This window comes from Hordeum vulgare, chromosome 7H (genome assembly GCF_904849725.1).
Source record: "Hordeum vulgare subsp. vulgare chromosome 7H, MorexV3_pseudomolecules_assembly, whole genome shotgun sequence".
Taxonomy (NCBI): Eukaryota; Viridiplantae; Streptophyta; class Magnoliopsida; order Poales; family Poaceae; genus Hordeum; species Hordeum vulgare.
The window spans coordinates 302,542,999-302,560,372 of record NC_058524.1 but is presented as its reverse complement, the minus strand read 5'-3'; the positions used below and the strand labels follow the sequence as shown (position 1 = coordinate 302,560,372).

The 17,374-nt window shown below is 42.0% G+C and overlaps 2 protein-coding genes across 2 annotated transcripts; both read right to left on the bottom strand.

Moving 5' to 3' along the window:
* Positions 1-265: 265 nt before the first annotated feature.
* LOC123411286 (polyadenylate-binding protein 2-like) lies at positions 266-13,300 on the bottom strand. Its single transcript, XM_045104218.1, has 9 exons — positions 12,844-13,300; positions 12,077-12,195; positions 11,334-11,993; positions 11,175-11,252; positions 10,965-11,054; positions 10,724-10,858; positions 1,046-1,216; positions 749-955; positions 266-670 (listed from the first exon to the last, which is right to left on the bottom strand). The coding sequence occupies exons 1-9, from the start codon at positions 13,127-13,129 to the stop codon at positions 425-427; spliced, it is 1,992 nt and encodes a 663-aa protein (XP_044960153.1). The 5' UTR covers positions 13,130-13,300; the 3' UTR covers positions 266-424.
* Positions 13,301-15,432: 2,132 nt separating this feature from the next.
* Positions 15,433-17,146, bottom strand: LOC123408791 (sulfite reductase [ferredoxin], chloroplastic-like). The gene is made up of 4 exons (XM_045101834.1): positions 17,129-17,146; positions 16,232-17,014; positions 15,853-16,149; positions 15,433-15,528 (listed from the first exon to the last, which is right to left on the bottom strand). The coding sequence occupies exons 1-4, from the start codon at positions 17,144-17,146 to the stop codon at positions 15,433-15,435; spliced, it is 1,194 nt and encodes a 397-aa protein (XP_044957769.1).
* Positions 17,147-17,374: the final 228 nt, after the last annotated feature.

Here is a 17,374-nt window from a genome sequence, read left to right as displayed (position 1 = left end):
CACAGTAAGTCCTTCCAATTGCATGTTGTGGTGGACCTGCCCATATCAGACGGGCTGGTTAGCCTTCCATAGCTTCGTTCTCCAGCCAGCCATGGCCTGGGTGGTGGTGCACATGAAAGGAGAAAGCTTTGCAGAAAGCAATGGGGCTTTCGCTCAAGATTGGGACTGCAAGGGAAACAGACACCGGAGATGATGCCAGCATTGCTTCAACAGGCACAAGCAAACTGTTCTCCAAAATTAAACCAGCAGCATCAACAGACGGAAATCCATGAATGTATCATTTTTTAATCTCAATATTTAAACAAATATAAGAGTACAATATGTTGAAATCCACAGTTAAATCTATTTGAATAAAACTAGAGACTTCCAGAGTCTGAAGCACCAAGCACATACAGTAACCAGGAACAAGCAAGAAAAGTTCCAATTAAGAAGCAACAAAGCCATCGCTCAACGAAAGAGCAGCCAGCTGATCAGCTGGAACATTGGTCTGCTGCTGCTGAGCGCTGCGGAGAACCTCCATAGCTTCAGCGACCTTAGACTTCAAAGCATCAGGTGACTCGATTAGATGAAGAACCTCAGTTTGGTCCATCTCCAAAAGCATACCGGTAACCTTGGCAGCCTGATCATGCTCCAGCTGATCAACAAGTGGATACAAGCTTTCACCAAGCATCTGCACAAATTACGAGTTATTTCCAAGTTCTCAACGCCTAATCAATTGATGCAGACAAAGGTAATAAACAAAACTAACCAGTCGTTGCTGCTCCGGCGGAGAGTTGGCAAGTGCAGATGCCAATGCTCCACTAGAAACTTGCTGCGGTGCTCCAGTGTCACCAGGAGTCATCCTTCCCATCTCATACAGAGATGGCGCCATACCTCCAACACCACGGAATGCAGCCTCAGGCATGCCACGGCCCGACGCATAACGGTAACCACCACGACCGCCCCTTGGAACCATCTGCAGTGACAAACGTTTAACTCAGCTGTTCAAGTATGGAGGCAGAAAATAAAGGTCGTATTCCTTTGGAAGGAAAAGAAGAACTATTGCCTGCTGGTGACCCATTGGCATTGGCTGCTGCATTCCACCAGCACCTGCACGCCTCCCAGATGGGCGTTGTGGTTGTTGACCTTGCTGGACCATTGGCATGACAAAATTTGGCATCGGAGCAACACCAGGTCTCATTCCAGGAATCATATGTTGCTGGAAACCATATCCAGGCTACAGAAAGAGAGCACATTAAAATTTAACTATCCAAGTGAGAAAGAAATAACAGAATATTTGCAACATGGATGAAATTTTCTTAAGCAAAAGTTAATTTGTTCATTTGATCAATGTTCAACCGTATGGCACATCAACCTCCTATGAATCCAATCATAAGAACTATTAGACTTGAGGGGAAAAAACAGGCAACTTGTGATAATAAAAGATGATGTTTTCGTCATTTATAGGAATACAAGGGGCTAGTAACATCCCATTCCATGCTATGAGCAAAAGGACAAGTGTACAGTAAAATGACGTCAACACTGATCAGTGAACCTATGGAGCAACCAGAAACCAAAAAATATGTTGCCAATAACAAGCAAAACGACTTCTATTGTAAATATAATATGAACAGAAGAAACAAACCAAACTTAGATGATAGAGCAATTTAAGAGGAAGAATGCTCCTGGCTGGGAACATGGAGATGAAGTTGATCACGAGAAGACAACAAGATGCAAATATTGCCTTATAGTTAAAGAGGTGTCTACAGACTGAAGCATCATTTGGCTGGACAAGGTTTTAATGTTGAGGCTTGCAAAAAAGTTACAGTGGTACAATTATGTCTGATGGCTGGACAGATGAAAAGAAAAGGTCCATATGCAACTTTTTAGTGAACAGCCCAAAAGGTACGATCTTTCTTGCCTCAGTTCAAGACAGCCGACGAAGTATTTGAAATGTTCAATGATACTGTTGAGGAAGTAGAGCATAATGTTGTTCAAATTGTAACAGACAATGGCGCTAACTATAAAGCAGCTAGTTAGTTGTTGATGGAAAAGAGAGACAATATTTTGGACTCCATGTGCAGCTCATTGTATTGTGGTGGGCCTTGGAGAAACACAAAGTCCCAGCAAAGTACATTACCCTCATCAAGGACATGTACAATAATGTTGTGACAAGTGTTCGAGCAAGTGATAGCGACACTGATGACTTTCCGATTAAGATAGGACTGCATCAGGGGTCAGCTTTGAGCCCTTATCTTTTTGCCTTGGTGATGGATGAGGTCACTGTTAGGAAAGCAACTTATGTTTATTGAAGGCCCAAGGGGCATATATATGTTACACAAGACTTGAGGTGCAAGGAAAGTAAACATAGACTAATAAGGACTCCTAGACTAATACTAATAGACTAATAAAGACTCCTAGACTAATACTAATACTTCCTAACACCCCCCCCCCTCAAATGCAAAGGGTATGCAATACTAAAAAAAATGATAATCCAAATCCGCGCCTTGAGAGTGTCGTCATAGCATGAAGAGTCTTCAAAACTTGTCGAGTCGCCGAAGGAGAGAACGAAAAGATGGCACATCAGAGGTAGACACCGCATCACTTGAAGATACAACATAAGTATCAAGAGAAGATGGGTTGTCAAAAGAAGATGGCACATCAAGAGGAAGACACCGAAGAGATGGCACATCAGAGGAAGACACCGCATCACTTGAAGATACATCATAAGTATCAAGAGAAGATGGGTTGTCAAAAGAAGATGGCACATCAAGAGAATAAAGCATTGTGCAGAAAATCATAGTCCACGACAACCGTCGGCGAAAGAAGCTCGGCAGTTAAGGCACGATGAACATAGATTGACAATGCAAAAGAAGTCCAGAAAATCCTATAGAAAACAACAAGGGCAAATAGGCCACAAAAGTTGTATAGAAAGGATCAGGACCGGAGAAAGGCTGACGGACTAAGGTATGGTGGACTCGCATGGCATGAGAGAACACAAAATATCAACGGATTTGATGGACGCAGCAGAAAACAAGGAAGCTAAAAGCTAGGAAGCATACACGACACAAAGATGCAAAATCCATCGTGTATGTAGAAGACATTGTACTTTTTTTTAAGGATCAGTCCAGAGCGAGATCCAGTAGGTACAGATCGAGCAGTCCAGCGGGAATCACCAGATCGAGTCCGGGTCCAAGCAGCAGCGGCCTCCAGAGCGAGATAGCTGCTGCGGGAGATAGTCAACAACACCCGTACTCAATGGCAAACCAGCCGCAGATGGAAGGAACAACACGCCCCGCGCACCGTGCACGGCATGATCCCGCACAAGACGCCCCGCGGCGAGGCCGCGCTCGCCAGGCTCAAGAAGTTCGAGGGCGTCCCGCCGCCTTACGATCACACCAAGCGTATGGTCATCCCCGACGCGCTCGATCCGCCTCAATCTAGCAGGCTGGAGGCGGCAGGACCCGGCGACTGGAGACGGCGGGGAATCCAGCGGGGCGGCCACGTGAGGATCCAGCAGCAGGTGTTTGCTCTGGCGGCACAACAGCAGCAGGACGAGAACGAGAGCTGCAGCAGGAGAAGATCGGTAGGAGCAGCGAGACGAACAGCGACTGCGTGGAGAAGGATCGGAGCACGAGTTGCGCGTGCGCCAAAATAACCTAAGGCTCTAATACCATGTTAGGAAAGCAACTTATGTTTATTGAAGGCCCAAGGGACATATACACAAGACTTGAGGTGCAAGGAAAGTAAACATAGACTAATAAGGACTCCTAGACTAATACTAATAGACTAATAAGGACTCCTAGACTAACACTAATACTAATACTTACTAACAGTCACAAGGGATATACGAGGAGATATCCCAAGGTATTTGCTCTTTGCGAACAATGTGGTGCTAGTCGATGATAGTCGGACGGGGTTAACAGGAAGTTGGAGTTATGGAGGCAAACCTTGGAATCGAAAGGTTTTAGACTCGGTAGGACTAAGACCAGAGTTAACCATATTATCAAAGTGGTTAACTCCCTCAATAAACTTTACCCAGGAAAGTTCTAATTCTTTTGTAAATTCATATGAATTTATTACTAATGCAATTTCTTCTGTAAGTCTAGCTATCTTTGGTTTATTCATAGCATATATCTTCTATGGATCTGCTTATTCTTTTTTTCAGAATTTGGATTTAATAAACCCTTCTGTAAAAAGAAATCCTATTAAAAAAATATACAGTTGGTCATATAATCGTGGTTATATAGATATTTTCTATAATAGGGTCTTTACCCAGTACATGAGGTGCGCTTTCAATACTACTAAGCACGAGAAGGGGATGTTAGCCTTGATGGTCAGGTGGTATCTTATTTGGGGTCAATGTTGCATAAGGATGGAGATATCGATGAAGATGTGAACCATCGAATTAAAAGGCAAGTTCTATAGGACGGCGGTTCGACCCGCAATGTTGTATGGTGTTGGGTGTTGGCCGACTAAAAGGCGACATGTGCAACAGCTAGGTGTGGCGGAGATGCGCATGTTGAGATGGATGTGTGGCCACACAAGGAAGGATCGAATCCGGAATGATGATATACAAGATAGAGTTGGGGTAGCGTCAATTGAAGAGAAGCTTGTCCAACATCGTCTAAGATGGTATGGGCATATTCAGCGCAGGACTCCAGAAGCCCCAGTGCATAGCAGACAGCTAAAGCATGCTGATAATGTCAAGAGAAGTCGGGGTAGACCGAACTTGACATGGGAAGAGTCCGTAAAGAGAGATCTAAAGGGTTGGAGCATCACTAAAGAACTAGCCATGGACAGGGATGCATGGAAACTTGCTATCCATGTGCCAGAACCATGAGTTGGTCGCGAGATCTTATGGGTTTCACTTCTAGCATACCCCAACTTGTTTGGGACTAAAGGCTTTGTTGTTGTTGTTGTGTTGTTGTTGTGCAACTCATTGTATTGGTTTAATTCTTGAGGTTTTTGAGATGATTAAGATGCATCAAACAGAAATTATAAAGGCCAAACAATCACTACCTGTATTTATTCTACTCCATCCGTTCCTAAATACAAGTCTTGTTAGAGATTTCAATAATGACTACATACGGAGCAAGACGAGTGAATCTACACTATAAAGTACGTCTATATACATCCGTATGTAGTTCATAATGGAATATCTAAAAAGACTTACACCCCCTCCGTCCGAAAATACTTGTCATAAGAATAGATTATGTATTTTAGTTCTAGATACATCCACTTTATTCATTTGTGCAACAAGTAATTCCAGACGAAGGGGGGATTTAGGAACGGAGGAAGTAGAACAATGGTCCTTGCTCGGTTGAGAGAATTCACTGGAGGGAAGGACTTAATTAGGCCGGCAATAGCCCGCAGTTGCATGAGCACAAGGGCACAGTGATCAATGTGTCCACTTCAAGTGGGGTAGCAGAATTAATTCTGTGGAAGATGGGAAGATTGTTCAAGGAAATTGTTCTGGATAGCCGTGGGTTTTGGCCTGATGTTGCCTCATGTCTCAAGGCTGCACTCCCAAATATAAAAGTGCTTTGATTGGTGGATTCAGATTCGTATGGGGCTTGCCCCGAGTTGCGGAGGTTTGCAATTATAGTTCTTAGCTTATAACTTGTAGTTTGTCAGGCTGTGAGCGGAACTGGAGTGCATTTGAGCAAATAAGAATTAATGGCATGTCTTCTCTAGGCAATATTATATAACACATGTAATAATGCTAACTTCTCAAACACAAAGAAAAGATGAATGACTTGGTCTCGTCATGTACAATTGATGAGCAGACAGTGCAGAAGACATAGACAAATTGTGGAACATGACATTGACGATGTACCAATGCAGGTCATCACGCACTCGAGCAGGTACGTTGAAGTACGCCGAGCCCATCTCTGGCCAACCTATGTACCTCGGTTGCTGGTCGGAGCCCAACGTGAAGACGTAGAAGCCAATTCGTTTGTCATCAGGCAAATCTTTAAACCTACTCATTGCAATAACAACCGATACTCACAGGTAGGACGATGTCGGTACATTCCGACGACGTAGATGATGAATGGATAACAGAAAAAGAAGAGCCTAGCCTTCCTCCACAAAAGGAATGGATGCATTTTCTTAATAGCATTGCTCTAGTGAAACTGCTATGGACAAAGAAGATGAAAGTGACATTGAAATTGATGTAGAAAATATTATTAATAGCTTAGTTGAAGCACGTAGGAGAGGTTCTTTTGATGAAGCAAGCTAATTATTCTCCTTGTTCCTTTTACATAGTTACTGACTATTATTTTGGATTTTTTGTAGGTGATGGTGATCTCATGTTAGATCAAGATCTTGATGCATATACATAAGACCTACAAAGACCGGACACGCCTGGAAGTGCCGAACTGTCGTTGATACGGGGATACGCCTGGATACACGAATTTTGCAGTATCCCCCGAATTTTGATTTCAGGAAAGGAAAAAAACACAGGGATACACCGGGACACATGCGGGATACGTTTGGGACACAGCCTGGCCCAACCCAGCACTTAACCTATTTTGCAGAAACTCCCACACGCTGAGATACTCCCTCCCAGCCTCCCAAGGTCGCACTGTAATGCGCAGCCAGCCTGCTGGATCGAAGCCGCTGCCGCCTGGACTCATCGCCGCCGCCGCTCGCGACGCCTGGATGCAACCGCCGACCACTGGGCACTGGCGCTACTCCCAGCCTCAACCTAGCAGTGGCAGCCTCGCAGGTAACCCAGCAGCCTCTCCCCTCTCATCTTCCCTCAACCTCTCACATCTTTTATTCTTCATATTTGCTTGTGCTGCTGGATGTTGCTTGCTGCTTGCTTGTGCTGCCGCTTATGTTGCTGCTGCTGTTGCTTGTCTTGCTGCTGCTGCTCATGCTTGTATTGTCTTCCAATTATGTCCTGTCTCCTAATCTTCTTTACCGTTTGTGTTTTGCAAGATGGATGCAGCTTGCAATGACAACATGATATGGGGGATGAGGATCAATCAAGCACTTGATAAAAGAGACACCAAATGTGATTTTCTCTCTCTATTCTGATCTCTTTCTCATTAATTTTCTGTCTTAAATCTATATTACATGGCATATTCTTATTTTATTTTATATATACTCGCCTCTCCCTGAATGGTTGTTTTTGGAAAATGTTGTATCCCATATCCCCGTATGTGTATCCTCGTCCTTCCGTCCCTGTGTCCGTGCTTTTTAGCTTAAGACGATGGTGATGGTGAACAAAAACAACAGTGTCAACGAGGAAAGTGGTTTTAGTGGCAACAATTCAAGGCCTTCCTCATATTGTGTTGGGAGTTCTAGTGTAGTACCATCCGGAAATGAGTACGAGGATATCAATTTAGAGACTTGTACTAACTGTTAGGAATATGCAACTTGTATTCCGATGAGGCCATAGGCCGGTATATATACATGTACAGGTGATGGACTATATGCAGGAAACCCCTTATAGATTGGGATAAATACAAAAGGGTACATGGCTATATTATATATACTCTAACACTAACTAAGTTGTCTTCTATTTCTAGTAGGTTAGGTTAAACCTTTGCATTGCTCAAAAACATGGATCGAATGCCCATCGTTAGCTTTTTGACGTGTCAGCATGCCACTTGTAATTCGATGTTCAGAGTATGTTTGTATATATTTTCCTTATTGTATGTCAATCTTATATAGACAACACGTTCATGTAGGACTGGCACTAAATAATCAACATAGATTCTAACTAGTCACAGAAACACTCATGCAACCTTTTAAACAAATGGGAAATTACAAAATAGTAGTATTTCTTTATAGATGCAGGTAGAATCTTACATCCTATGTCGATTCTGCGATTTGTGATTCTATGGGAACACCTCCGATCCTATTGAGGATCGCGATTTTGACAATCTTGGTTTGAACTTCAAATCAAAAACATAAAAAACACTAATATGAATGTTGAACCGGTATGGGCCCAGCCCATCCACTTATTTCTTAGGGCCCAAGCCCATGTAAAGGGACTAACCTAGAAGGAGGCTCCAAGCCATCCCGTTCCCTGCTGAGCCGCCACACACATACACACGGTCTGCAGGTACTCTCCACTCACTATTCAACATGGTATCAGACGCCAGGTTCGGTGAATGCCAAGAATGTCTTCTTGCATGGTGAGTTGCAGGAAGAAGTGTACATCGAGATACCACCAGGTTTTGGTACTTAAGAGACTATGGGGAAGGTATGCAGGCCAAAGAAATCCTTGTATGGACTGAAGCAATCATCAAGGGCATGGTTTGATAAGTTCAGACATGTTGTTTGTGGTATGGGGTATGGTCAGTGTAACACTGACAACACGATGTTCTACAAGCACTCTGATCGGAAGATCACCATTCTTGTTGTTTATGTGGATGACATTATCATCACTGGAGATGATAAGGAGGAAATATAGAGACTGAAGGGTTGTTTGAGCAAGGAGTTTGAGGTAAAGGATTTGGGTAACCTAAAATGCTTTCTTTGCATTGAAGTGGCTCGGACAGAGAAGAGGATCTCTTGGTGCCAACGAAAATACACCTTGGATCTCTTGAGTGACGTGGGCATGACGGGATGTTGTACCGCCCCTACTCCGATTGAACAAAATCACCAAGTGTCAGGACAATCAGGAGAGCTAGTGAATAAGGAAGATTATCAGAAATTGGTTGAGAGGTTGTTGTACTTGTGTCATACCAGGCCTGACATTACATATGCTATGGGGGTGATGAGCAGATACATGCATGAACCAAGGAGTGGGCATCTTGATATTGTGCACAAAATCCTGAGATACTTGAAGGGGACTCCGGGTAAAGGGTTGTGGTTTGGGAAGAGTGGACATCTTGAGGTGGATGGCTATAGTGACTCTGACTGGGCTAGTTGTCAAGATGATAGAAGATCAACTTCTGGCTACTGCATGTTTGTGGGAGGAAATTTGGTGTCATGGATAAGCAAGAAGCTGAGTATAGAGCATTATCCCAAGGGTTGTGTGAGATGCTCTGGGTGAAGTACATGTGAAGTACCTACTGAGCGAGTTGAAACTTCTGAGGAAGGGACCCTTGAAGGTGTGGTGTGACAATCAGTCAGGTATAGTCATCGCTAATAACCCAGTTCAACATGATAGGATAAAGCATGTGGAAATTGATTGTTTCTTCATTAAGGAGAAACTTGATGCCGGGATCATCAGCCTTACTCATGTCAACTCTGGGCAGCAGTTTGCAGATTGTTTGACAAAGGGGTTTGGAAAAAAGGACTGTAACTTGGCATGTGACAAGATGGGAATGATAGATATCTACCACCCACCTTGAGGAGGAATGTTGAACCGGTATGGGCCCAGCCCATCCACTTATCTCTTAGGGCCCAAGCCCATGTAAAGGGACCGACCTAGAAGGAGGCTCCAAGCCATCTCGTTCCCTGCTGAGACGCCACGCACATACACACAGTCTGCAGGTACAGGTACTCCCCTCTCACGATTCAACAATGAATAATAAATAATTACAATCCAACAGAAAGTATAGCTAAGGGCTCATTCTGTTTGGAGGAAACCAAAATGTGGGAATTAGTAGTACATGAATTTGATAGGATGGCACTTGCATCTTAAGGAATTGACTTGCATCGTTCCTACACGCAAAATGAGCTTCGAGTGGATGTGTAGTTCCCTCAAAAGAACACAGGAAATGAGTAGTACGCACTTCCTACAAACCAAATGCATCTATAGGAAATTTCCTCTGGAATCCTTGTTCCTATGTTTTTCCTATGAAAATCCTCCAAACCAAATGAGGCCTAAAAATTTAACTAATCACTACTGACCAGCCTAGGGAATCTTCGATTCAGAGGATTTTCATAGTATTTTTGGTGGATTATAGTCCTTTGAATTTTTCCTAAGTTGGTCATTCCATTCATAGGAATTTTTTCCAAGGAATCATTTGTACTGCATTGCATAGGAAACATCTTGGGAAAAAAACCTTTGTTTCTCCCATGATGCAGTAAAACAAAGTAAAATCATGTAGGATTCAAATGGGCAAGACATTCCAATTCTATGGTTTCCCTATTCCTTTGCAACCCTGAGAACAAAGGCCATAAATAATAGTTTAGGATTTGCTGCACCACAACCACACTATGTAAACATGTGAGAACTCCTTCAGCAAGGAAGTCCTGGAGGAAACTGGCTGATTTTCCTTGTACAACATTACTGTCTTTTGAAATCAAAAAAGCCAACAAGTGATAACAAACAATCTGCCAACATTTTCCAAGTGTGTAGTTGTCCATTATAACATTTATGCATGTAAGGACCACAAAATTGAACAGGCATGAAGCAATCACATGGTGAAGTGTACCAAAACAAAATTAATGCTTCAATAGTACAAAATTCAAAAGGACAAGGAATCAGAATCACCAATTAAAATCCTTGAAGCGAAACAGAGGTTTCTGAATAAAAATAACTCATGTTATTAGCACCATTTACAACTTCAAGTCCTTTAGGTGACTCTACAAAGTTGAATCCCTACTTTGTAAGAAATCTAGACTAGACACCTAATGTTAAAATCATACTTCAGATTTGCCAAAGATAGAATTGTTGTATCCCTGGTGGAAGTCAAAATCATACCATAGAAGAAAAAAAAATACGATGAGATAGACAAACTAGATGTCCTATTAAATTGTCATGGTGCATACTGTGTAAGATGCTAGCTAAAACATTCATGCGTACGGGAAAAAGATTGCTCTGTTGACATACCTGTGGGTTAACAAAAGCTGGAGGTGGTTGGCCATAGAATAGCTGTTGGCCCATACCAGGAACACCAGGGGGGTACATGGGCATGCGTGGAGCAACTGGAGGTGGCATCACAGGACGCATTTGCGAAAACTGCGCCTGAAACATCATCACAGAACATTTTAGAGAAAAAAGAACATCGAGCATGCACAACACATGTCACAACTTTGGAAGTAATTCATATACCCATATACAAGACCAGTACCTGCAGCCTGGCTCTTCTTTCTTCCTTTCGTTGTGCAAGTGCTACGTAAAGAGGCTTACTGCCAACCATTTTACCATTCATTGCCACAAGCTACAGTATAACAAGATATATGTTAGTAAAATAAATTGCTAGGCAATGTTCAAATTGGATTTTCATAGTATTAATTTTCGCTAGGCAGTCTTCAAATTAGATTTTCAGGTATCAACTTACAGCCCGTGTAGCATCTTCAGAAGATTTAAATGCAACAAAACCAGATCCTTTGTTGACCCCATTTGAATCCCGCATAACCTACGGCATGATTTCAGTTAGCAGCAGACAAGTATATGCATAAAAATAATGTGCAGAACAAATTAGGGACAAGAAGGGAACCTTGCAAGAAGTTATAGTGCCAAATTCGGCAAAAAGTTCTTTTAACTTCTCATCGTCATCAACACTACCATCCAAGTTTTTCAAATACAAGTTAGTGCCTTGATTCCTGTCGGCTGTCTCTTTATTGCTTTTCTCGAAACTTTCTTTCAGCTGCATCTCCCTTTCAGACTTCTTCTGAGCTCTACCAACATATAATTCCTTATCATCAAATTTCTTGCCATTCAAATCCTCAACAGCATGTACAGCATCATCCGGATTTTCAAAGTTCACAAATCCAAAGCATCTGGATTTACCATCATCTGCTCGCACTACAATAACACTAGTTATAGGTCCAAAATTACCAAACAATTCTTTCAGATTATCTTCAGTGGTAGATTCTGATAGATTCTTTACATACACATTATTGAACTTGGGACTGCCAAAAACATTTTCCCTTTCCTGTTTACGAACAAAAGGCCCAACATAAACCTTTTTGTCATTCAAAAGCATCCCATTGAGCTCATTAATAGCATTTTGTGCTGATTCGTCCTGCTCATACTGAACAAAACCATAACCCTTGGATTCTCCAGACATTTCTGTAGCAACTTTGCATGAAAGAATGTTTCCAAAGGCAGAAAATGTGTCATATAGCGCTTTGTTATCTATTGACTTGTCAAGATTCTGTGAACCATGAAAGAAGCATTGGTGAGAAAAATAGTTTGTTGTCGAAATCCAAGAAGAAAAGCATTCACATCTAGTAATACCTTGATAAATATATTTGCAGCACCACTTTTACGTGAGCTGGGGTCACGGTTAGAATACATTATCCTGATAGGCTTCCCATTAACAGGAGTGAAGTTTAGCATTTCCAATGCCCTTGCAGCTGCAAGCAATTAAAATTATAAGGAACAAAGAGACAGCACGTATAAAATAGTAGAAGTTCAGTGCATAAAAAATCAAAATCAGTTTTTAAGAAGTATGCTTCAGCTGATAAAGCAATTAGAGCATCATATATCTCTAATCATGTTTAGGGCTTGCTAAACCATGTTATGCCAAATCAGAGAACCATAAAACTATGTATGTTTCTGCAAAAATGTCTGTACAAAACAGCACTGCAAGTCTGCCCAAGTAACTCACAATGAATTGCAAGTACTGTTCGGTGCAGAAGAAAAATATAAATGTATATTACAGAGAAAGTACGGATTCTGCATGTTTACTGCCAACAAAATAGATTTGAATAGTTTGATCTTACTAGGGCTACTAGCTAACTGCGTAGCACTAGCACCTAAATCAAAAATAACTGACTCGTCCTCATTTAGTGACTACTGAATCTACATTCTGGAAAAACAATAAGGGGAGGCTCGACTATCACTGTATATCCCCGATGCATAAAGGGGCGAAACATGGAGCCATAAACATAATAAGCATATAAACACTATTTCTACTAATCCAACTAAATCAACTTCAAAGACATTGCAAGCAGGCCAACCACGCGATTTGACCAACAGATAATAGGCAGGAACATACTCACCATCGGCAGGGCTGCTGAAGTTGACGTACGCGTAGCCTAGGGACATCCTGGTGTTGACGTCCCGGCACACGCGCACAGACACCACCGAGCCGACCTGGCTGAAGACGTCAAAGAGCTGCGCGTCTTGCACGCTCACGTCCAGATCCCCCACGTACAGGGACGTCGCTGGAAAAGCCGTAGTGGTTGCAGTTGCAGCTGCTGCCGCAGCAACAGCCGCCGGAGACGCGACGCCCTCCATCGCGCCAGCCGCTGGCGCTGCCAACGCCTGAACCTGCGCCGCCATCATCAACCGGGTAGGAAAGGTAATAGATAAGCGGATCCGACCGAAGGATAGGTTCCTGATGATTTTTTTCGAGATTTTTGGGGTAATTTTGCGGATTTTTTTGGGTTTTCTAGGGTTTGGTAGGAATGGGAGGAGAGGATTTCGCTCCCAACTACGGCGCTCAAGGGGCCAGGCGGCGGCGGGAGGGGGAGGGCAATAAGAAGGGTGGGGAGGGGAGCGTGGGGATCCCAGATGCCGTGACGACGGTTGGATTCGTGAGGTGGCGCTCGAGTAGGGATTGACGGGCCGGATGGACGAGGCCAGAGTCAAAGAGCGCGTTTGGTAGCTCCTTCTCAACTCATTTTTGTTTGTTTGATATCTCTATATCTCTACTAGTAAAATGCTCGTATGTTGCTACAGGTTATTATGCATATAAATGAATCAAATCAGTGATTGAGGTCATCTTCAATGTCGAAACTCATTTTTCACTCATGCGTTTGTGTGAGTTCATAGATCAAAGGGCGCCCAACGGGCTTCCCAAAATTCAACCGTCTAGATAGTCCATGTTTCCACAAATCAACCATATATGAGGAAGAGAAAAATGTGTTTATCTCGACTATCCGTCATGTTAACTCTGGCACATGGTCTCTACACAAAAATCCTACCCCATAATGCACCCTTTCCTTTTTTCTGCAGGACCCTTCCCTTCCCACCATAGCGAAACATTCGCGATAGAGCCTGTGCTCCTGTAGGACCATCCCCTTTCCATCATAGCAAGACATTTCTCGCTGGAGGCAGCATTGTATACAAAATGGTATGTTAATATGTAGATCATTAAAATATCAAGAACAAATTCACTTTGTTTGTTTGGATGTATAGAAAATAATATAGAAGGAACAACGATTTCACTCTTTTTGTTTGATCTTTACATGTATGATGTGTTAATCAACACATTTATTATTCTTTCAAAATGTGAATGCCCGTGCAATACCACAACCCTCTAGCTTTCTTTGACATTGTGTATATAAACATAAGGCACACCAAATTTCATGCTTATTTAAAAGATAGTCATTACCACTATTTTTGTGCCAAAAATATTAGTATCATATTTTCTTAAGGAGCCCTACTCTAGCTAGAGAATAAGAGGATTGGGTTTTGGCAGGATGCAAGGTGCCAACTCATCAAGCACGAGAGTTGTAAGATAAATCCACTTCACTTGAAGTATATTTTGACAAAAATAATACTCTCTCCGTCTCAAAATCCTTGTCACCCGCCCAGTTCATTGGCAAATTTTCAGAAAAAAAACATCGCAATTTGAAAAGTTTGTCAAACAGACCCCTCGACCCCATTTCTTTGTGCTCGTGTGTTGCCACGGAACAACAAAATTAATGTTCCTATCATTGTTGTTGGTTGTCAAATCCGATCCAATCTACCAGATTGTCTTGACGCTACACTTAACACCTTATCTTTTGTTGTCGTTGGTCAATGAAAGGGTCAAGAATCATCCTTTCATCGTCCCAGCTGAATGCTTGTGCGTTGTCACGGGATCAAAAAATATTTTAATTCATAAATCTATTAAACTTGTACAAACATTGTTTCAGTCATACAACGACAAGTATCCATTTCATTCCTGCCTGCTTCTTTCATAATTGCATCAAATATATCCTTATCTAATACTCCCATATGACAAGGAATGAAAAACAAATAGAATGGCATCAAACATGAGGAATACGGATATGCTTTACAGCCCCTAACAGGCCAACAATAAGCTGGAAACGAACAAATTAATAATAATATAAAACTTATATTCCAGGACATCTAGATAATAATTCATCTTGTATTGAAATACGAAAATACAAAAATAGAATTCCGAATCTGTCATGCGCTGCATACAAAGAAGGAAAAATCTTGTATTGAAATAAATTTATATTATAATATTTCATATTTATGGACACTTCAAGACAAGGTTTTTAGATATTGTTGTACTTCCAACTATATATATATTTTCTTCTAAACTATAATACATGCACAGGAGCGTGCACAAACAAATCTCCTGATGCAAAATAAAAACTGAGTAATATGCCCAAAATACACGGCAGTGTCAAATTGTACAAGTACAACAATAATTTTGAGGATAGACAGACTAAGACAGACCAAGAAACTGCATAGAAATAACATTAGAATGAATGGTGCTGTGTACATAGCAGGGAAGAGACAACATTTGGGGGCTTCTGACTAAATGTCTCCCTTATTCTCTCGGAAGGTCCAAACAATTCCTTCCCAAATGACTAAACTGCAATAATATTCGATGGAAGAACAGAATCCGCTCACCATTGTGTTTGTGAAGCTCCCAAAAGATTCGCCTTCCTGGTCCCAAGATGACCATTATCAATGTGCACTCCATAGAATAATTTACCATCACCCTGCAATAAAGAATAAAGATAAAAAAATTGAAAAGCCAAATTTCAAGAAATAACCAATTGATATATAAAAATGTTGTGAACGAACAAACATGCAAGAGATATGCCAGGATTTATCAAACGCTCTTATGCAGACTACATCAAGAGAATAAATAAATGCGCAAGCCAAGTCAAAATTGGAAACACCGAGGAAGTAAACTAAATTAAAAATGACGAACAACAGAAATTTTGTATGAAAATATTAGCAACCTTCCCTAAACACAGTAAATAATTTCTTCCATTTTTTTGCCACATCTTGACCAAGATAATTATGATGGAGAAATATACCTGCTCTTGCCACCCAAGGTAGTTGTTGAACTGCCATTCTCGCAATGGACGGAAATCTTCAAATTTCTTTCCATAATATTTTTCAGCTTCAGCCCAGAACTTGTCAATTCCCCAGCTGTCAAGCAGATACTTCAGTTTGCTATACCTGCGGTTATCTCTTCTTCCATTTTCCCTCTGTGTAACAACTATTGCCTTTATAGCATATAGTATATCCTCCTTAGGAACATAACCAAGTGGATCAGCCAGCCGAGGGAATGTGGTTTCTATTATGTGTGTCCTTCCCATGCCACCTCCAACCTGAAAAAATTGGATAAATAAAAATAAGGTAAGCATTGCTAAATGCAGCACAAGATGGAGCAGAATTTTCTTTGGCACTTACATAGAGGTTAAAGCCAACAGGCTCCCCTGCACTATCGAAAACTACAACAACACCGATGTCATTCGTCAGAATATCAACAGAGTTATAACCAACACCTGTGACCGCAATCTTGAACTTCCTGGGCAGATACTGGGTCCCGTAGATTGGCTTAGGAGAATCAGGGAAGTTTGTTCCATGTGAGTTGTCATTTCGCGCTTTGGTGACCTCAGGAGGTTCTTCCGCTGACATTATCTTCTCTTCATCCACCCACAGGTCATAATAAGCCCCTGACTGTGGCGCGAGAAGTGCTGCAATATTATCTGCTGTTTCTTGAGCAAAAAGAATATCTTTTATCACATATGGTGACGTAGGTGCAAGCACATTCCTATTGAGATCTCCACAAGCACCTAAGGTTGATCCCATATTCTTAATCACAGTGCTGATGACATGCTTCAAGTTCTTCTTAAGAACGCCGTGCAGCTGAAATGTTTGCCTGGTTGTCAGACGGAGCGTTCCAATCCCAAACTCATCAGACAGTGTATCCATAGCCAAGTAAAGCTGGTTTATAACTTTTCCGGAAGGATTCTTTATCCGGAGCATAAACGAGTAATTCTTCCGGCCACTGACTTCTCGGTCGCTCTGCTGATAGCTTCCATGGAACTTAATCAGCTCGACAGCAGTTTCGTTGACGTTGGGAGCCTCTGAGACCAGCTCCTCATTCAAAGGGTAGCGAATAAAATTGCTCTTCTCCTTGATTATCTCGACCTTGCTTCGCTTAACTTGCGATGCATCCTTCTTCAGGGGCTGCAAGAACGGCAAAAGGTTTCAGAATTCAGAGTATCGGATAGCAGCAGTCGTGCATCATTGCATAGTGTTTTTTCCTATTGAACGACCATCGGTATAATAATACTCTAAAACCAACTTTCCAATAAACATTTCAGGGGTAAGCAACTAAGTAAGATAATTTTGATCGTGTACTACTGTATTTAAAATGGATTCAGTTCCTAGCAGTGACAGAGGCAGTCAGTGAGTGTTGGCCTGGGCGATGGGGATTTCGAAATCAACGATGGACTTATCTGGTTTCACACGAGTGGTACAACCCAGAATTCTGCCATAACCTACCCAAAATTCGTCATGGTACTGCTGGGCATTGCCATGGAGATG